Raw genomic sequence first — 15,829 nt, forward strand, 5'->3', positions numbered from 1 at the left:
ACTGAATCTCCAGCCCTTTATATATATATATATATATATATTATTTTTTTTTTTTTTTTTTTTTTTTTGGAGAAAGGGTTTGGCTAAATTACCTAGGTTGGCCTTGAATTTGTGATCCTTCTGCCTTAGCCTCTTGAGTGACTGGGATTATAGACATGTGTCATTGCACTCAGCTCAAAATTGTCTAAATTGGCTTGTGTTGCTATAAGAAAAATATTATATAGACTGGGTGGCTTATACACAAGAGAGATTTATTTCTCATTGTTCTGAAGGCTGGGAAGTCTAAGATTAAGATTTTGGCAAACCTTGATGGTGAGTGTCTGGTGAATGCCTATCTACTGGTTCATAAGTAGTTATCTTTTTTTATTGTCTTCTCATACAGCAGGAGGGCCAGGGGAGCTTTCTTAGGACTCTTTCATAAGGGCAATAATCCTGTAATGAAGTTTCAGTCCCCATGACTTAATCACCCCCACATAGACCTCGCCTTCTAATAGTGTTATTTTGATGCTAAGCCTTCAGCATATAAACTTGGGAGGTATATAGGTGATGAGCCCATTGCTTTCTTCCTTTCCTTTTTCTTCCCTTTTCTTCCATTGCTTTCCCTTCACCCAGGGGCTTACACATGCTAGGCAAGGATTCCTCAGTCCTTTATAAAATTTTATTTTGGTACAGGGTCTTGCTGAGTTGCCTAGGCTGGCCTCAAACTCAGGATCCTCCTGCTTCAACTTCCTGAGTATCTGGAATTACAGAAATGCACAACCAAGTCTGACTGCTGCTGATATATCTTTGTCTATTTAGTTTTAGTACATGTGTGTCTTTATATTTAAAGTGGGTTTCCTGTAGACAGCATGTACTTAGTTGGGTCCTATTATCATTATTATTACTACTTTGTTTTTCTTAGTGTGTTACAGTTTTACATGATTGTGGGGTTCACTTTGACATTCACGAATGTATATAAGATAATTTGCTCCATTTCAATCCCCAGTACTGCACTTGACCCCCATTCCTCTAATTTATTGTTCTTCCTTTTTATTTAGTTTTTAAATTGGTAAATAAAAGTGGAATTAATTTTGATATAGTCATACAGGCACATAGAATAATTTGGTCAGTTTTATTCTACAGTTGCAGTTAGTTTCTCCCCTTTGCCATCCTTCTTTGCTTCCCACAACCTCCTTCCTCCACTCCAGTTTTCCTGTATATTTTCATGAGATTTCTCCCCCCTTTAAAAAAAATCCTAATTTCTCTCTAGCTTTTACACATGAGAAAACATTCTACACTTGACTTTCTGAGTCTGTCTTATTTCACTTAGCGTGATGTTCTCCACTTGAATCCATTTATCAGAAAATGACATAATTTCATTCTTCATGATTGAGTAAAATTGCACCACCTTTTCTTTATCCATTCATCTATTTACAAGCATCTAGGCTGGTTCTATAACTTGGCTTTTATGAATAGCTATAAACATTGGTATGCACATATTACTATAGCGTGCCGATATTAGTTCTTTTGGATAAATACTAAGGAGTGGGATAGCTAGGTCTTGTGTTTGCTCCACTCTGCAATCTCTTTCTTTAATTTAGTATATTGAGACCATTGACATTTAAAGCAATTATTGACATAGCTGAATTAATGTTGCCACATTTGCCACCGTTTTCAGTTGGTTGTCCTTATACTTTGTTAGTGTTTTTCTTCTATTTCATGCCTATACATATATGCTGTGTGTGTGTTTATAGGCTTATACACACACACAACACACACATACAACCATGATACAAAAGACAGGAGGAATAAGGATTATTTTGTTAAGGTACTTATGTAGTATAGTAAGTGACAACAATGATAAAAGGCATAAGAGGGAAGAATTCAAATTATTTTGTTGGTAAGGTCCTTATGTTATATACTTTCATAAGTTGTAGTTAGAAGGGAAGTGTTCTGTAAGTTGTATGATTAGATCTTAGTCTTTTGGGGAACCTTTGCTCCTTGACTGTGAACTTTATTAGTGACTTTCAATTTGCACATACTCTCCCTTAAGTGAGAGAGGCTAATAAGAAGGTGCTAGATTTGAGAATTTCTGCTTCTGCAGGTTACTTAGGTTCTGTTTAAACCCCAGCAGATCGGGCTGTAGTTAAACAGTATCTCTTGAGGGAAGAAATAATGTTAAGATCAGAATGTTCTAAAGATTTCAAATAGTTGTATTTCCCTTCCCTTTTCTATGAGGAGGCTTTTCTCTGTTATTCATTGTGAGAACCTGGTTAGCTTCAGGAAATAAAATTTTAAAAAGTGTGGGAGCACATGTAACTGGCTACCTGTGTAGTTTTTTAACTCTTGAGAATTGACTACAGTGACCTTTCAGCATTTGGTCAGTTATAGTTTAGGTTTTCCTACCCCTGCCTGGGAAGATTTTAGCTTGTGTGTTTCTGCCTTAATATGTTGTTGTGATTTTCTATATTAGCCTGTCAGTCTCTCCAGTTTTGGAGGTATTAGTTTGTCTTGTGACCTCATCTCTTTTTGGATCTAAGAGAGTTGTTGCCAGGCACAGTGGCACATGCCTATAAACCCAGAGGTAGGGGAGGCTTAGGCAGGAGGACTGCAAGTTCAAAGCCAGCCTCAGCAACTTAGGCCCTAAAGCAACCTAGTGAGGCCCTGCCTCAAAATAATAACTATAAAAAAAGGGCTGGGGATGTGGCTCAGTGATAAAGTGCTTCTAGGTTTAATTCCTGGTCCCAAAATTAAACAAATTAATAAAAACAGATGAGTTGTTGATTTTTCAGTTTGCTCAGTTTTCTTTTTGTTTGGATGGGGTGGCAATCTTTAAGCCTCCTCTTACATGCAGACTGAAACTAGAAATTGGAGAATTTTTTTTTTTTTTAATCAAGAATGGGTGATATGGGGGCTGGAGTTGTGGCTCAGTGGTAGAGCACTCACCTAGCATGTGTGAAGCCCTAGGTTCTATCCTTAGCACCACATGAAAAATAAAGGTACTATGTCCATCTATAACAGGAAGGAAGGAAGGGAGGAAGGGAGGGGTGATATGCCCTTTCCTCTGACTGGCAGCATGGAGACTATACAATGCCTAGAGGTGCTGTAAAAGATGTAAGTTTGTGGGAGTTTTTCAGACCTCTAGCAGCCTTCCTTAAAATGTCCAGGAAGTTGAAAATCTCTGAAAGGGTGGATGTGGTCAAGCAAGCCAAGCATAAAGAGCTTGTACCCTTTGGTGAGAACTTGTTCTGCTTGTGAACTGCTTTCATGGTGGAGCACCTGTATCCCCACGGGGATGCTGGAGCTGGTTCTCATGACTAAGATCTGTAAGAGATATCAGAGAAATGGTATCATGACCAACTTCGTCAGCAAAGTCTCTGAGAGTGCAGCTGGCTAGGTCCTCCAAGCTCTTGGGAGACTGAAAATGGTAGAAAAAGACCAAGATGGGGGTTGCAAACTGACACTCCAGAAACAGATCTGCACAAAATCACCAGATAGGTGACAGCTACCAACAAGAATCATTAGAACAAATGATATTGGATTTTTTTAAAAAGCAATCTGAGGCCTAGTCTAATATCTTTCTTCGTAATTGCCCTTAGTCCTAAGAGGCAGGTCTTAAAGTTTCTAGCCCAAACAAATGGTGTTTACCAGGGCTTTCCCACTCACTGCTGTTTCTCGGTGTGTGTTTGAATTTGAAGGCTGTCAGAAGTTATTCAGTTTCCTATTTACCTGCTTTGGATCTGGCAGGTGCCTCCAAATACCAAACCAGTTTCATTTTTTTGTATCTTCATTCTTTCCTGGCCCATCTCAGTAAATATTTACTCTTGTTTTCCAGTACCTGCAAGCAGATGTTTAAAATATATATTCAGCTTTTCTTATTGTCCTGAGTGGGAGACTTAAATCAAATTGTCTAATCCTCTGTTGTTAGAAGATTTTCTCTAGATTTTTTGGTATGAGAGAGAGTACATTTTTCATAGTATTCAAGATAATTGAGTTAAATTTTTTGTGTTGTCTGCTGAAAACCTCCTTATAATTAGTATAGAAAATAGTTATTTCTTTGTAACCCTGAATATAGAATGGCTGAACTACTTTTCAAAGCCAGAAAAAGAATTTTCTTTGAGACCGTTTTATCTGACACTAGATATCTATTTGGAGGACTAATGTAAATATTTCCCAAGATTACCATTGAGTAATTGATGAATACCCAAACTGGAGAACTGAAAATGTTGTATGTATTTTTTTGTACATAATATTTAACAGGTTCAGAATTAATTCTGACTTAGGTAAGATTTGCACAAATATGCGAATAGTTTTCTGTAATTCTTTTTTTTTTTTTTTTAAAGAGAGTGAGAGAGAGGTAGAGAGAGAGAGAGAATTTCAACATTTATTTTTTAGTATTTGGCGGACACAACATCTTTGTATGTGGTGCTGAGAATCGAACCCGGGCCGCACGCATGCCAGGCGAGCGCGCTACCGTTTGAGCCACATCCCCAGCCCTTCTGTAATTCTTAAGTGTCCATAGAAGACAAAATTTGGAAACAGTCTGTTGGCAAATATAGCCCAGGGCCTCATACCTTTTGAATCAGAAAGTTCTTTCCATGTACCTGTTATATTTAAAGCTATTCATATTTAGTCATCCTAGAAATAGAGAACAGTTAATGACTATAGCCCATGTTTGGTCTATTGTTATAGTGTAGTGTTCACAACCCCCCCAAAATATGCTTAAACAAAAGTATGATGTGAATATTTGTTCTGGGGTAGTAAATGGGCCCTTTTACCTGGATATTTTTGGCAGATGGTAGCAAATGAGACTGAAGGTAGATTGGGGCTAATTGTGTAGGACCCTAATAGGTTAGTATGTTTTGACTTTTTCTCAGGAGCTTTTGAGTGAGAGTGAGAAGGCGGATACGAATTTTTTGTATATTAACTTAGTAATACTTTGTCATTTAGTCTGGAGAAGAAAAATATACTGAAAGCAGGGATTACAAAAAGTTCTTAATAGTCAGTAGTGATGGTGTACACTTGTGATCCCAGCTGTTCTGGAGGCTGAGGCAGGAGGATCGCAAATTCAAGGCCAGCCTGGGCAAGACCCTGTCTCAAAATGAAATTTTAAAAAGGACAGTGGTAAATGCTTGCTTAGTTTGTGAGAGGCCCTGGGTTCAATCCCCAATACTGTAAAACAAACAAAAGCTCTAGTAAGGTAAGAAAAGTCTGATTTTTTTATAGTAAAAAGGAATGACAAGAAAGGGGTGCACTTTGCATTTTAAAGTTGAGTATTGATGTTTATACATAAGAACTTAAGAGAGTAAAGCAGAGAAGGTTCTCAGGTTGTAAGTATGGATTAAAGGTAGCATAATATGGGTATCAATACCAGAAGCTGGTAAGTCAGAGGTTGAAGGTAGATTGAAAACAAGAATGATGAATTTGTGTAATAAGAGTTGTTAATTTTATAACATTATGTAAGGGACTATTCAATAAACATGAGATTATTTTGGAAATGTGTTGATTTGATCATCTGAGCAATTTTTTATGATTATTAAAATGTAAATTTTAATAATCATATTATTAAAAGATATGGGCACATATCTTTTAATAATAAAGATAGTGGGCACAATATCTTTATTTCATTCATTTATTTTATGTGGTGCCTGGGATTGAACCCAGTGTCCACACATGTGAGGCAAGTGCTTCATCACTAAGCCACAATCCTGGCCTCTTCATCACTAAGCCACAATGCTGGCCCCTTAAAATGTATATTTAATAATAAAAAGCTATATGTTGTATTGTGAGTAGGGAGTACTACAATATTGCTTCAGAATTTACTGCTATTGTTGGTGCATATTATTATTATTATTATTATTATTATTTTAAAGTATTTTTTAGTTGTAGATAGACACCTTTATTTTATTTATTTATTTTTATGTGTTGTTGAGGATTGAACCCAGTGTCTCACATGTGCTAGGCAAGCACTTTACCACTGAACCACAACCCCGGTCCTATTTGGCTCTTTTGTGTATATGTAAACATATCTGTGTGTATTATTCATATTATTTTCTTTGTTATGCAGTGAGGAAGATCTAACTTATCATTTTTAGTTTGTAATTCAGGTAGATTACTTTATCCATGGATATTCTGATTTTTCATTTTTTAAAAATTAAAAATAACATTGTAAAAGAGTATTGTGTATTATCTTTGGTACTTTGTTCAACTATTTTTATAGAATAAATCCCTAGAATTAGGCAAGAGGAAGTAAGCAGATTTATCATTTTAATACCAGTAACTTTCTAGAAAGATTAGTATTGAGTCTTGTGTACATGTGTGCAAATTAATAATGTGATTTTTTATTTTTAGACATGTGTTTGAGTGGGGGACCTTCAAGTAATGTGTGATAGTATATTCCCCTTTGGTGGTCATTAAAATTAATGTACAGGAAGGCCATGGAATTTTAGGCATTGTTTCTACATACTTTTGGCATGGAAAATATAACCCATATTTTAGTTCATTGGGAAACTATAACCCAATACCATTGGCTGGTGGCTTTAAGAGTAGAAATTTATTTCTTACAGTTCCAAAGACTATGAAGTCCCAAAGATCAGGGTGCCAGCAGATTTGGTGTCTAATGAGGCCTCACTTCTTGGTTTGCAGATAGCTGTCATAAGTCCTCAAATGGTGGAGATAGCAAGCTATAGTTCTGTTTTTCTTTTCTTTTTCTTGTTACTGGGATTTGAACCTAGGGATGCTTTACCACTGAGCTATATCCCCAGCCCTTTTTATTTATTTATTTTTTTGAGACAGGGTCTTGCTAAATTGTGAAGGGTAGCCTCAAACTTGGGATCCTCCTGTCTCAGCCCCTCAAGCCTCTGGGATCACAGGGGCTGTGTCACCAGCCTGGCTCTAGTTTTTCTCTTTTCTTATTAGAACACTACCCATCATAAGGCTCTACCCTCAAGACATTATGTAAACCTAATTACTTCCCAAAGAACCCTAGCTTCTAATATTGTCACATTGGAGATTAGGGCTTTAACATTTGAATCTGTGTAGGACAAGATATACAGTCTAAGGCAAGGACTATATATATATTTAATAGGAACTAGAATTAGAGATGAGGTTAGTAATTGAGGGATATGCTATCAGGAAAATATATATTTCCATGTCTATATAATATATATATATATATATATATATATATATATATATATATATATATATATAATGAATGATTAATGATGTTGATTATAGAACTACACTTTTCTTAGTTATTTATAATAAGAACACTTTTTCATCATTTTTAAGTCTAATGTAGTAAACACATGGTTACTATCATAAAGAAGCTGGGGTGTCGCTCAGTGGTGGAGAACTTGCCTAGCATGCTTGAAGCTCAGGTTTCAATCCCCAGCACTGAAAAAGAAAAAAAGAAAAAAAGAAAACCTTCATACTACTGGGTCAGTGCTTTTGGGGGTAGGTGAAGTGATTTAATTTCCTCCTCTTAGCACAGTACATAACACCTAGGAACTGATTAATATTTATGTGTTGATTGATTTCTGATCTGAATCCGCAGCCTGAATGCAGTTTGTGTTGTGTCAAAGAGCCTTTATAGCATTAAACACAGATATTGTCACTTGTAGACAGAGTCTTTGATTCTCCCCAGTCACTTAGCAAGTTCCAGATAGTTTTCCCTCTGATTTAGGAATGTGCATTTTGTACTAGTATCCACCCTTGAAGTTTTTAGCACAATGGTTTCAGGAAACATGACTCTGGTTTGTGAATTTAGGAGTACCTAAACTGGAAAAGTCCATAGTTCTGATATAGTTAGGTTAGTGCTAGAAGATCAGACTCTCAAAGTTGAAGACACAAGGTAAATTACTTAAATTTAGAGATGGGTATTATAGATAGCCAAAGAATCTTTGTGTGGAAGTAAAGAAAACATGATTACACTTTATTCTTGTACTTTATTTTGTGAACAATTGAAAAATTTGAAAACTGGGTTTTGTTATAAAAACGATAAGGAAAATAATAAATGACAAAAGAAAAGTAAAACCAAATGACGTTCAAATTCACTGATCACTAACCAAAGTTATTTCTCTGTGCAGGTATAATTTGGTTTCCTGAGATTCTGTCTTAGCAAGAAAGAAGTGGGAAATACTCTTCAAAAAAGAAGTAAAATCACAATAAAGTCACAATTTATTATTATATGGTTGTCAGCTTATTTACCAATATGGACACTTTTCCCAACATTTTTCCAACTGGTGGAGACACTGGACTAAATTCTGAATCTGAGTTCCAAAAAATGTTAATTGATGAAAGGTTACGATGTGACCATCATAAAACTAATTATCAGACTCTCAAAGTTGAACACACAAGGTAAATTACTTAAAATTAGAGGTGGGTATCATGAGATTGTTAAAAAAGTTATTGGCTAAATGTTTGCTCTGGAACTGTAGTATAATTTTATTATTTTGCAGTGTATTCATTCAACACTTTCAATGTAGTAAAATTTTACTTTAAAATTACTTTGTTCAAAGCAATGATATCAAGTGGGTTGGGTTTATAAAATCTTATTTTCAAAATAGCAAGACATAGAATTACCCAGGTGGCTAAATATCTTTTTCCCTCTGATTATAAAGTTGCGTTCGGATACTACAGTGTTAATAAAGTAATGCAGTTAGAGAACAAAGGACATACTTAAAATTGAATTTTTTTAATGTTTTTTTAAATCAGATTGCAGGGTGAGTACATAAAATCACAAAATGAACTCAAGCGCTTGTTAAATGAAAAGGAAACAAACCAGGAAAAATTCCAGCTACTGCTTGAAGAGCTAAAAGGGGAATTAGTAGAGAAAACTAAAGATTTAGAAGAAATAAAACTGCAGGTAAGAAAATATATTTGAGTTTGTATAAAACTAGTCAGATAGGGGAAGTAAGTAGTTTTGATAAATGTGTTAAATTGCATCTTTTTCATTTTTATTTTTGGCAGTACTGGGAGGTCAAACCTAGGGACTTGTACATGCTAGGGAAGTATGCTCTACCAATGAGCTCTGCATCTCCAGCTCTGTCTCTTTATCTTTAGTGATTTTTTTCTCTGCTATATTTCCAGCTGCTATAATTTAATCTTCTTTTACGTGTTCTAGAATATTAGCTATCATGAAAGGGAAACCATGAAACAAACTTATGTAAATTAGTACTATATTACCTACTCTGAAATATTTCAACATTCAGAATAATTAGGGAAAAGGCCAGTTTGAGTTGATTAAAATTCAGAATTAAAGAATTTCTTTCAAAAGATGTTACTAGTTTTTGTGTGTTTATTACAACTGAAACTAAAGTAAAAATGATTGATGGTTATTTTTTATCATTTTGTTACTGGGGATTGAAACCCCCAGAGGTGCTTACCCGTTGAGCCACATCCCCAGCCCTTTTTATTTATTTTTTATTTTGAGACAGAGTCTTTCTAAATTGCTGAGAGCCTCGCTAAGGTGCTGAAGTTGGTTTTGAGCTTGTAGCCCTCCTGCCTCAGCCTCCTGAGGTTGCTGGGATTATAGATGTGCACTACTGAGCCTTATTTGATAGTTATTTTTAAGGAGTTTCTTAAAAGAGATTGTAAAAACAATATGTATGCACAATTTATGTGCACATTGTAATGGGTTTTTGAAGTAAAAGACAATTGATACAAAAATACTAAACTACTGTTTCTTGGGTATTTTTTACACTGGTCATTTTTCATGTGCCTCCAAACTAAAAAAAGGCTTAGTAGTCAAGCTTACCAGTCAAGCTTAGTAGCTTTTTTGTTTTTTAATATTTATTTTTTTAAGTGTAGATGGATACAACACAATGTTTTTTTTTTTTTTATGTGGTTCTGAGAATCGAACCCGGGGCCCGCCCGTGCCAGGGGAGCACTCTACCTCTGAGCCACAATCCCAGCCCAAGCTTAGTAGTTTTAAATTAATCAAATATGAATGAATGATATTTTCCTGTATCTCTTTACTTTCTGAATAGCATCAGCAAACAATGGTATGAATAATAAGATTATTAATACCAAAGTCATAAGTTCATAGAGTAAGAAGGTAATTTTTTAAGTTATCTAATCTGGCATGTCATCCAGCATAGATTTCCTTGACAGCAGCCTTAGCAGTTTATCATTCAGAATCTTCAAGTCTTCTGCTGTTGGGAATACCACTAAGGTTTGGTTTGGGGAAGGAGAATGCTTGGGCTAGAATCTACATCATGATCAGCTTCATTTCTAGATATATTTGGAACATTTAAACAAAGTAAAAACCTCAGAGATGTGAGTGAAAGGGGGCAATGTAAATATGAGCCAGTAGAATCAGTGAATTAATTTGTTTTATGAATATTCAGAGGCTCAATTTAGCTATTTGCTTTAAGGGATGCTTGCAATTTGTGCAAATTATAAGTGAAGAAAACTTCAACAGTAAGATCATTAAGAAATATTTCAGTGAAAATTTATGAAAGGTGATTATCTTAAAAATAATCATGTATTATCTAATTGCAAAAAATGCCTTGTCCAAGATTTAATGTTGTCACTGACTTTTATAGAAAATAAATTGAAAAGAAATTTATTTAAAGAGCATTTCTGCATAGTGAATGGGAATAATCATACCAAGCTCATAGGATAATTGTAAAGATCCAATAAGAGATTGCATAGAAGGTTGCCACTACTGTGCTTTGATGTAGTTAGTGATCAATATGTGTTAGCTATTATTGTTACAGGCTGAATATTTCTTTTCTGCAATGCGTGGAACCAAAAGTATTTCAGATTTTGGAGTTTTAAAATTTTTTCAGTTATTTGCATTGACTTCACTGGATGAGCATTCCTAGTCTGTAAATCTGAAATCCCAAATCCGGAATTCTTTGAACATCTTGGAGCATTTCAGATTTTACATTTTTGAATTAGGAATACTTAACTAGTATGTTGTTATTGTGTGCTAATGGCAAAATCTTTTTCTAACACGAGAAATCATTGATATGTATTTGTTTAAAACTAAAAAAAGTTACCATAAATGTATATGTTGTTTTTGTGCCAGGCCATCAAAAATGTATAACCCATGTTTTCCTATTTTGTTTTGGTTACTAAGATGCTCATATCAAAATTTATTACTTAGTTTCACTACTTAATATATTAAGAATTTTTGGCACAGTATTTGCCCTCTTAAATGAAAAAATACTTTGAAAACATTTTTTGTTACTATTTGGCCACTTTATGTTACTATTACTGCAGGTGTTAGAGTATTAAAGGTTTGTTTATGTAGGTAATGATACCTAGGTTATAAGACAAGTAGTTGCAGTGCTTCTTTGAAAGTCTTAAATATGGGAGAGTTTCTCCTAAAATAGAATGGAGAAAATCCTATAATGTCTTTGGTTTGTGTATGTTTGGGTCTGGGCAAAGAAGAGATTTTTATTATGTGCTTAATTTTAATGATTCTAGGAATATATAAAAAAATCTTAGAGATTCTTTATTAGAGACCTCAAGGATCAGAAGACTTCTAAACCTTTGTTTGCTATTAGGTGATCTAGGCCAGTGCTGCACATCACTGTAAAATTTAAAGCACTGTTTCCAAGAGGTATCTATGACATAATTAAACATGTTTAAGGAGCTATATGGGTATTGCATAGCTGCATCGCTGCACAGGGTAGCGAGCACAGGTCAGCTGACTTTCTGCTTACTTTGCCCTGTGCCTTCTACAAATTGTCAGCAAAGTTTGCAGGAGATCATTTGCCTCCACAGGACAAACCCCTTCTTACTGTTTGTTTTATATTTGTTCCATGTATTCTTTGTTTCCCTTTTCATGTTTTATTTAATCTTTTTTTGTTGCTTATGACTCTACTCTCTTTGCTGGCTTATTGGCATCAGCTGTTTGTGTTGCTTTAAATATTGCATTAGCCTTAACATATACCATCTTTTAGTTTAGGATTTATAAAATATAATTTATCTCTGCCAATCCCAACCATAAACCCCATACTAGATTATTATTTTTGTTTAAAATGCCATTATCTTTAAAACAGTTTTAAATAATAATAAAAATCATATATTTACCCATGTAGTTGTGGATTTCAGTGCTTTTCATTTCTTCATATATCCATATTTCCATCTAGTACTTTAAAAAATTTTTTTCCTGTGTTTTAAGGACTTTAACATTTCTTACAGCAGTGTGGCTCTGCTGGTGAGAATATTTTTCAGCTTTTTATTTTTATGTTTTTACATCAGAAAAGGGTTTTGTGTGTGTGTGTGTGTGTGTATGTGTGTGTGTGTTTGCATGCGTGCGCACGCTGAGAATTGAACTCAGGGACATATAACCACTGAACCACATTCCCAGCCCTTTTTTGTATAATATTTAGAGACAGGATCTCACTGAGTTGCTTAGCACCTTGTTGCTGAGGCTGGCTTTGAACTCACGATCCTCCTGCTTCAGCCTCTCAAGCTGGGATTACAGGTGTGCACCACTGCACCTGGCTGAAAAAGTTTGTTTTATAAATTTTCACTGAATATTATATTCTAAGTTAACAGATTTTTCCCTCCAGTATCTTAAAGATGTTACTCTATTGTCCTCTCATTATGTTGTTTCACTGTTCTTTAGTTTGGTTTGTACCTAAGCTTTGGCTTCCTTCTTCCTTTGGTGCATCATTCTTTCTATCCAAAATATCTTTTTTCTTTGTCTTTACCTGTTGGGTAAAGCTTCCATTGCCTACTTTATTTGTATGTATGAGGTATTTTTCATTTCAGAATTTGATTACTTAGGGAAAAAAAAATGAGCTTCAGGTGGGTCTTTGTGATCTTTAGAAAGTTATTTAGATTTTAGGGTGCCTCATTGAAGCTACATAGTGGGATTGTTGTGGGGCTTAAATAAATTAATGCAGGTAAGATGCTTAGAGTAGTGTGGTATGTACATTATAGTACATTGCACAATGCTTTTGGTTTAGTGGACTTTAATAGTAAAATGTAATATTTTAAGTAAAATGTATGGAATATTGATAATTAAATAAAGTAAATTGAGCATTTTCATTTTCATAGAAATTTACATAACTCCAGGCTAGATTTTTTTTTTTTTTGGTGGTTCTGGGGATTGACCCCATGGCCTCATGCATGTTAGGCAAGCGCTCTCACACTGAGCTACGACATCCCCAGTCCTAGATTAATTTTATAACCAGTATTTGGGCATTCATGAAGTAATAATTGAGTGATTTCTATGTAGTAGGCATTGGTGGGAAGTGTCTGCAAATACAGTGAGGAATAGACAAACTGTGTTTGCTTATATGAACTTTATATAAATATTTAATCATTCATCGAAATATGAGTTTTATAAGAGTATGAGAGAGGAGAGCCTAAATTAGTTTTGCTGGTCAGAAAAAAAATTAGCTGTTTCTGACTGAAAGTAAGTCTGAAGAATTCTCTTGGTATAATAAAGTTTTATACCTTTATTAAGTTTATATATGTTAATTATTAATAGCTATTATAATTCAATTATTATAATAATTTATTAAATTATGCCATAAGCCTTTGTATCCAAACCAAGCCTTAGTTGCCAACATGGTTGTTCTTAATAATTACAGTATTAATCAGTGATTGTCTTTACCTCATATTAATGAAATTTTTGACATCTGGGAGAACCTTAAATTGAGATTCTAAAAGTATTTTTTTCAAATAATGGTTCTATTTATGCAGTGATTGTGGTAAAATAGCTGCATTTTGAAAATATCTATGAATTGAATTCCATTGCCATAATTAGAAGGAGAGACTTGAAATTTGGAGAATTCTTTCAGTATTTGTAATTTCATATTTATAATTCTCTCTCTACATATTAGGTTTTAACACCACAAAAATTGGAATTGTTAAGAGCCCAAATACAACAAGAATTAGAAACTCCAATGAGAGAACGTTTACGGAATCTGGATGAAGTAAGTAATTATGTAGATGAACTATTCATTTATCTTCATGTGATTATGAAAGTTGATGAAAAGCATCCTTCCTTTACTCAAAATCTCTTCAGTGGCTTCCCTTTAAAGAGTCCATATTGTGGCCTCTAAGGCTTCACAGGATTGCAGTGCATTATTTCTCTAGCCTCGTTTCCTCCATCCTAATTGGCCTCTTGATGTTTCTTTGGCACTCTAAAAGTGGTGAAGTTCAAGAGCCATTGCTGTAGCATTATTTCTGCTTTGAATATTCATCCTCCAGATTTATCTTGGCTAACTTCTTCATCTCTTGCAAGTCTCTGTTTAAAATGTTACTTTTGTCACTGAGGCCTACTTGACTTCCCCCTCATCTTTCCCCATTTAATATTGCAATCTGCTTTCCCCATCACTACTTAAATCTTTGGATCCCCCTTACCTTGCTGTATTTTTAATCTTTTCTCAAGTACCTTCTACCTTCTAACATGCTAACTGATTTATTTATTGTGCTTATTTTCTGTTAGCACCTTTAGAATGGAAGTTGCACAAGAGGAAGAACTTCTGTATTTATTTTGTTCATTATTTCAAGTTCCTAGAATAGTTCGTGACATACAGTATATAGGTGCTCAATTAGTTTTTTTCCCCAATGAAGGAATGCATTTCATGCACTTCAGAAAGGAAAATATTTGTTAGTTGTCCTTCAGGTTGAGACTGGTCTCCTTTTATAAAGTATTGGTATGATATGATTAAATGTTTAATAAAAGGAAGAGGAAAAGACTACAGATATTAAGTAGATTTGGTACTGTGCTAGACATTTTGTACTATACCTTTTTAAACAAATATATTTAGGCCTTATATGTACAAATGATCATTGTCCCCTTTCAAGTGGACCCCTTTGGGAGATTATAGTCTAGTGATATACCATTACATGGAATGGTCGTGGAATCCTCTTTTATAATGGTTTATTGGCTTGATACTATGATCTTTTGAATATATTGCTAGTGGCAGTATTCTGGTTTGAGAATAGATTTAATTTTTGGAAATAAAATCACTCAAACTTAAGGTAGTTGATAAAGTAAAAAGAGGTTTTTAAAATCAAAACAAATTATCTGTAATATCATGAAACCCATTTTCTTGGCTTGTCAACTGGCTTAGGAACCTTTCAACTAAAGATGTACAGTGATAAAAACAAAAACAAAAAATTTACAGCAAGGCTGATTGATATTTCGAGAGATATTTTCCCTCATTACCTAGTTTCTTAATACTTCTTGAAATAATGTCTCTTGCATCTTTCTGCTATTTTGCCTGTTTCTTGTTAAGTTTTTATTTTTTTGTTTCTTTTTTAATTTATAAATGACAGCGGAATGCATTACAATTCTTATTACACATCTAGAGCACAATTTTTCATACCTCTGGTTGTATTCACAGTATATTCACACCAATTCATGCTTTCATACATGTACTTTGGATAATAATGACCATCACATTCCACCATCATTTCTAATCCCATTCCCCTTCCCTTCTCCTCCAACCCCTCTGCCCTATCTAGAGTTCCAGCTGTTATAGGTGGTTAGGAAGCAGGATTGGAGCCCCCTGGGGAATTGTATGTGTTTCTGGTGAGTGAGAGACAGTCCTACAAATATCCTTCAGGGTGGTGCAGTGAGTAGAGCTATCATTCTAATATTTGTTTGCACCTTAAGGTACTCTACTAAATATTCTGTTCTTTTATCTACTTTGAGTTCATCTTGCCTAAATTTTAGAGGAGTATCTTATACTTTAAAAAATCTAGCTATATTTTGAAAGGTGTGTTGCATTCTTAAACATTATTTATTAAGCCCAGAGGTCACACCTTTTTCATGCTGTACATTTTTTATTATAATGAGGATCAGTGAAGAAACAACATTAATTAAATGATAATTGTTTTCATTGGTACCTTCTCAGTAATTCTGTCT

At 34.4% G+C, this 15,829-nt stretch overlaps 1 protein-coding gene across 6 annotated transcripts in view; it reads left to right on the forward strand.

Annotated features, from left to right (window-relative positions):
- Positions 1-15,829, forward strand: part of Cep83 (centrosomal protein 83) — a 123,016-nt gene that overhangs the window by 40,589 nt on the left and 66,598 nt on the right. For 5 of the 6 annotated variants that reach the window (XR_007347880.1, XM_015482934.2, XM_048803911.1 and 2 more), the window contains exons 2-4: positions 8,070-8,340; positions 8,698-8,848; positions 13,794-13,886. Coding sequence is in view for 5 of the 6 variants with exons in the window: in XM_015482934.2 (XP_015338420.1) it covers positions 8,171-8,340; positions 8,698-8,848; positions 13,794-13,886 (414 nt within the window). In the remaining variant the exon portion in view is untranslated. Of the gene's footprint in view, positions 1-8,069; positions 8,362-8,697; positions 8,849-13,793; positions 13,887-15,829 lie in introns of those variants that run through there. The other variant, XM_048803933.1, reaches the window with a different exon arrangement.

Source organism: Marmota marmota, unplaced genomic scaffold (genome assembly GCF_001458135.2).
Source record: "Marmota marmota marmota unplaced genomic scaffold, marMar, whole genome shotgun sequence".
Taxonomy (NCBI): Eukaryota; Metazoa; Chordata; class Mammalia; order Rodentia; family Sciuridae; genus Marmota; species Marmota marmota.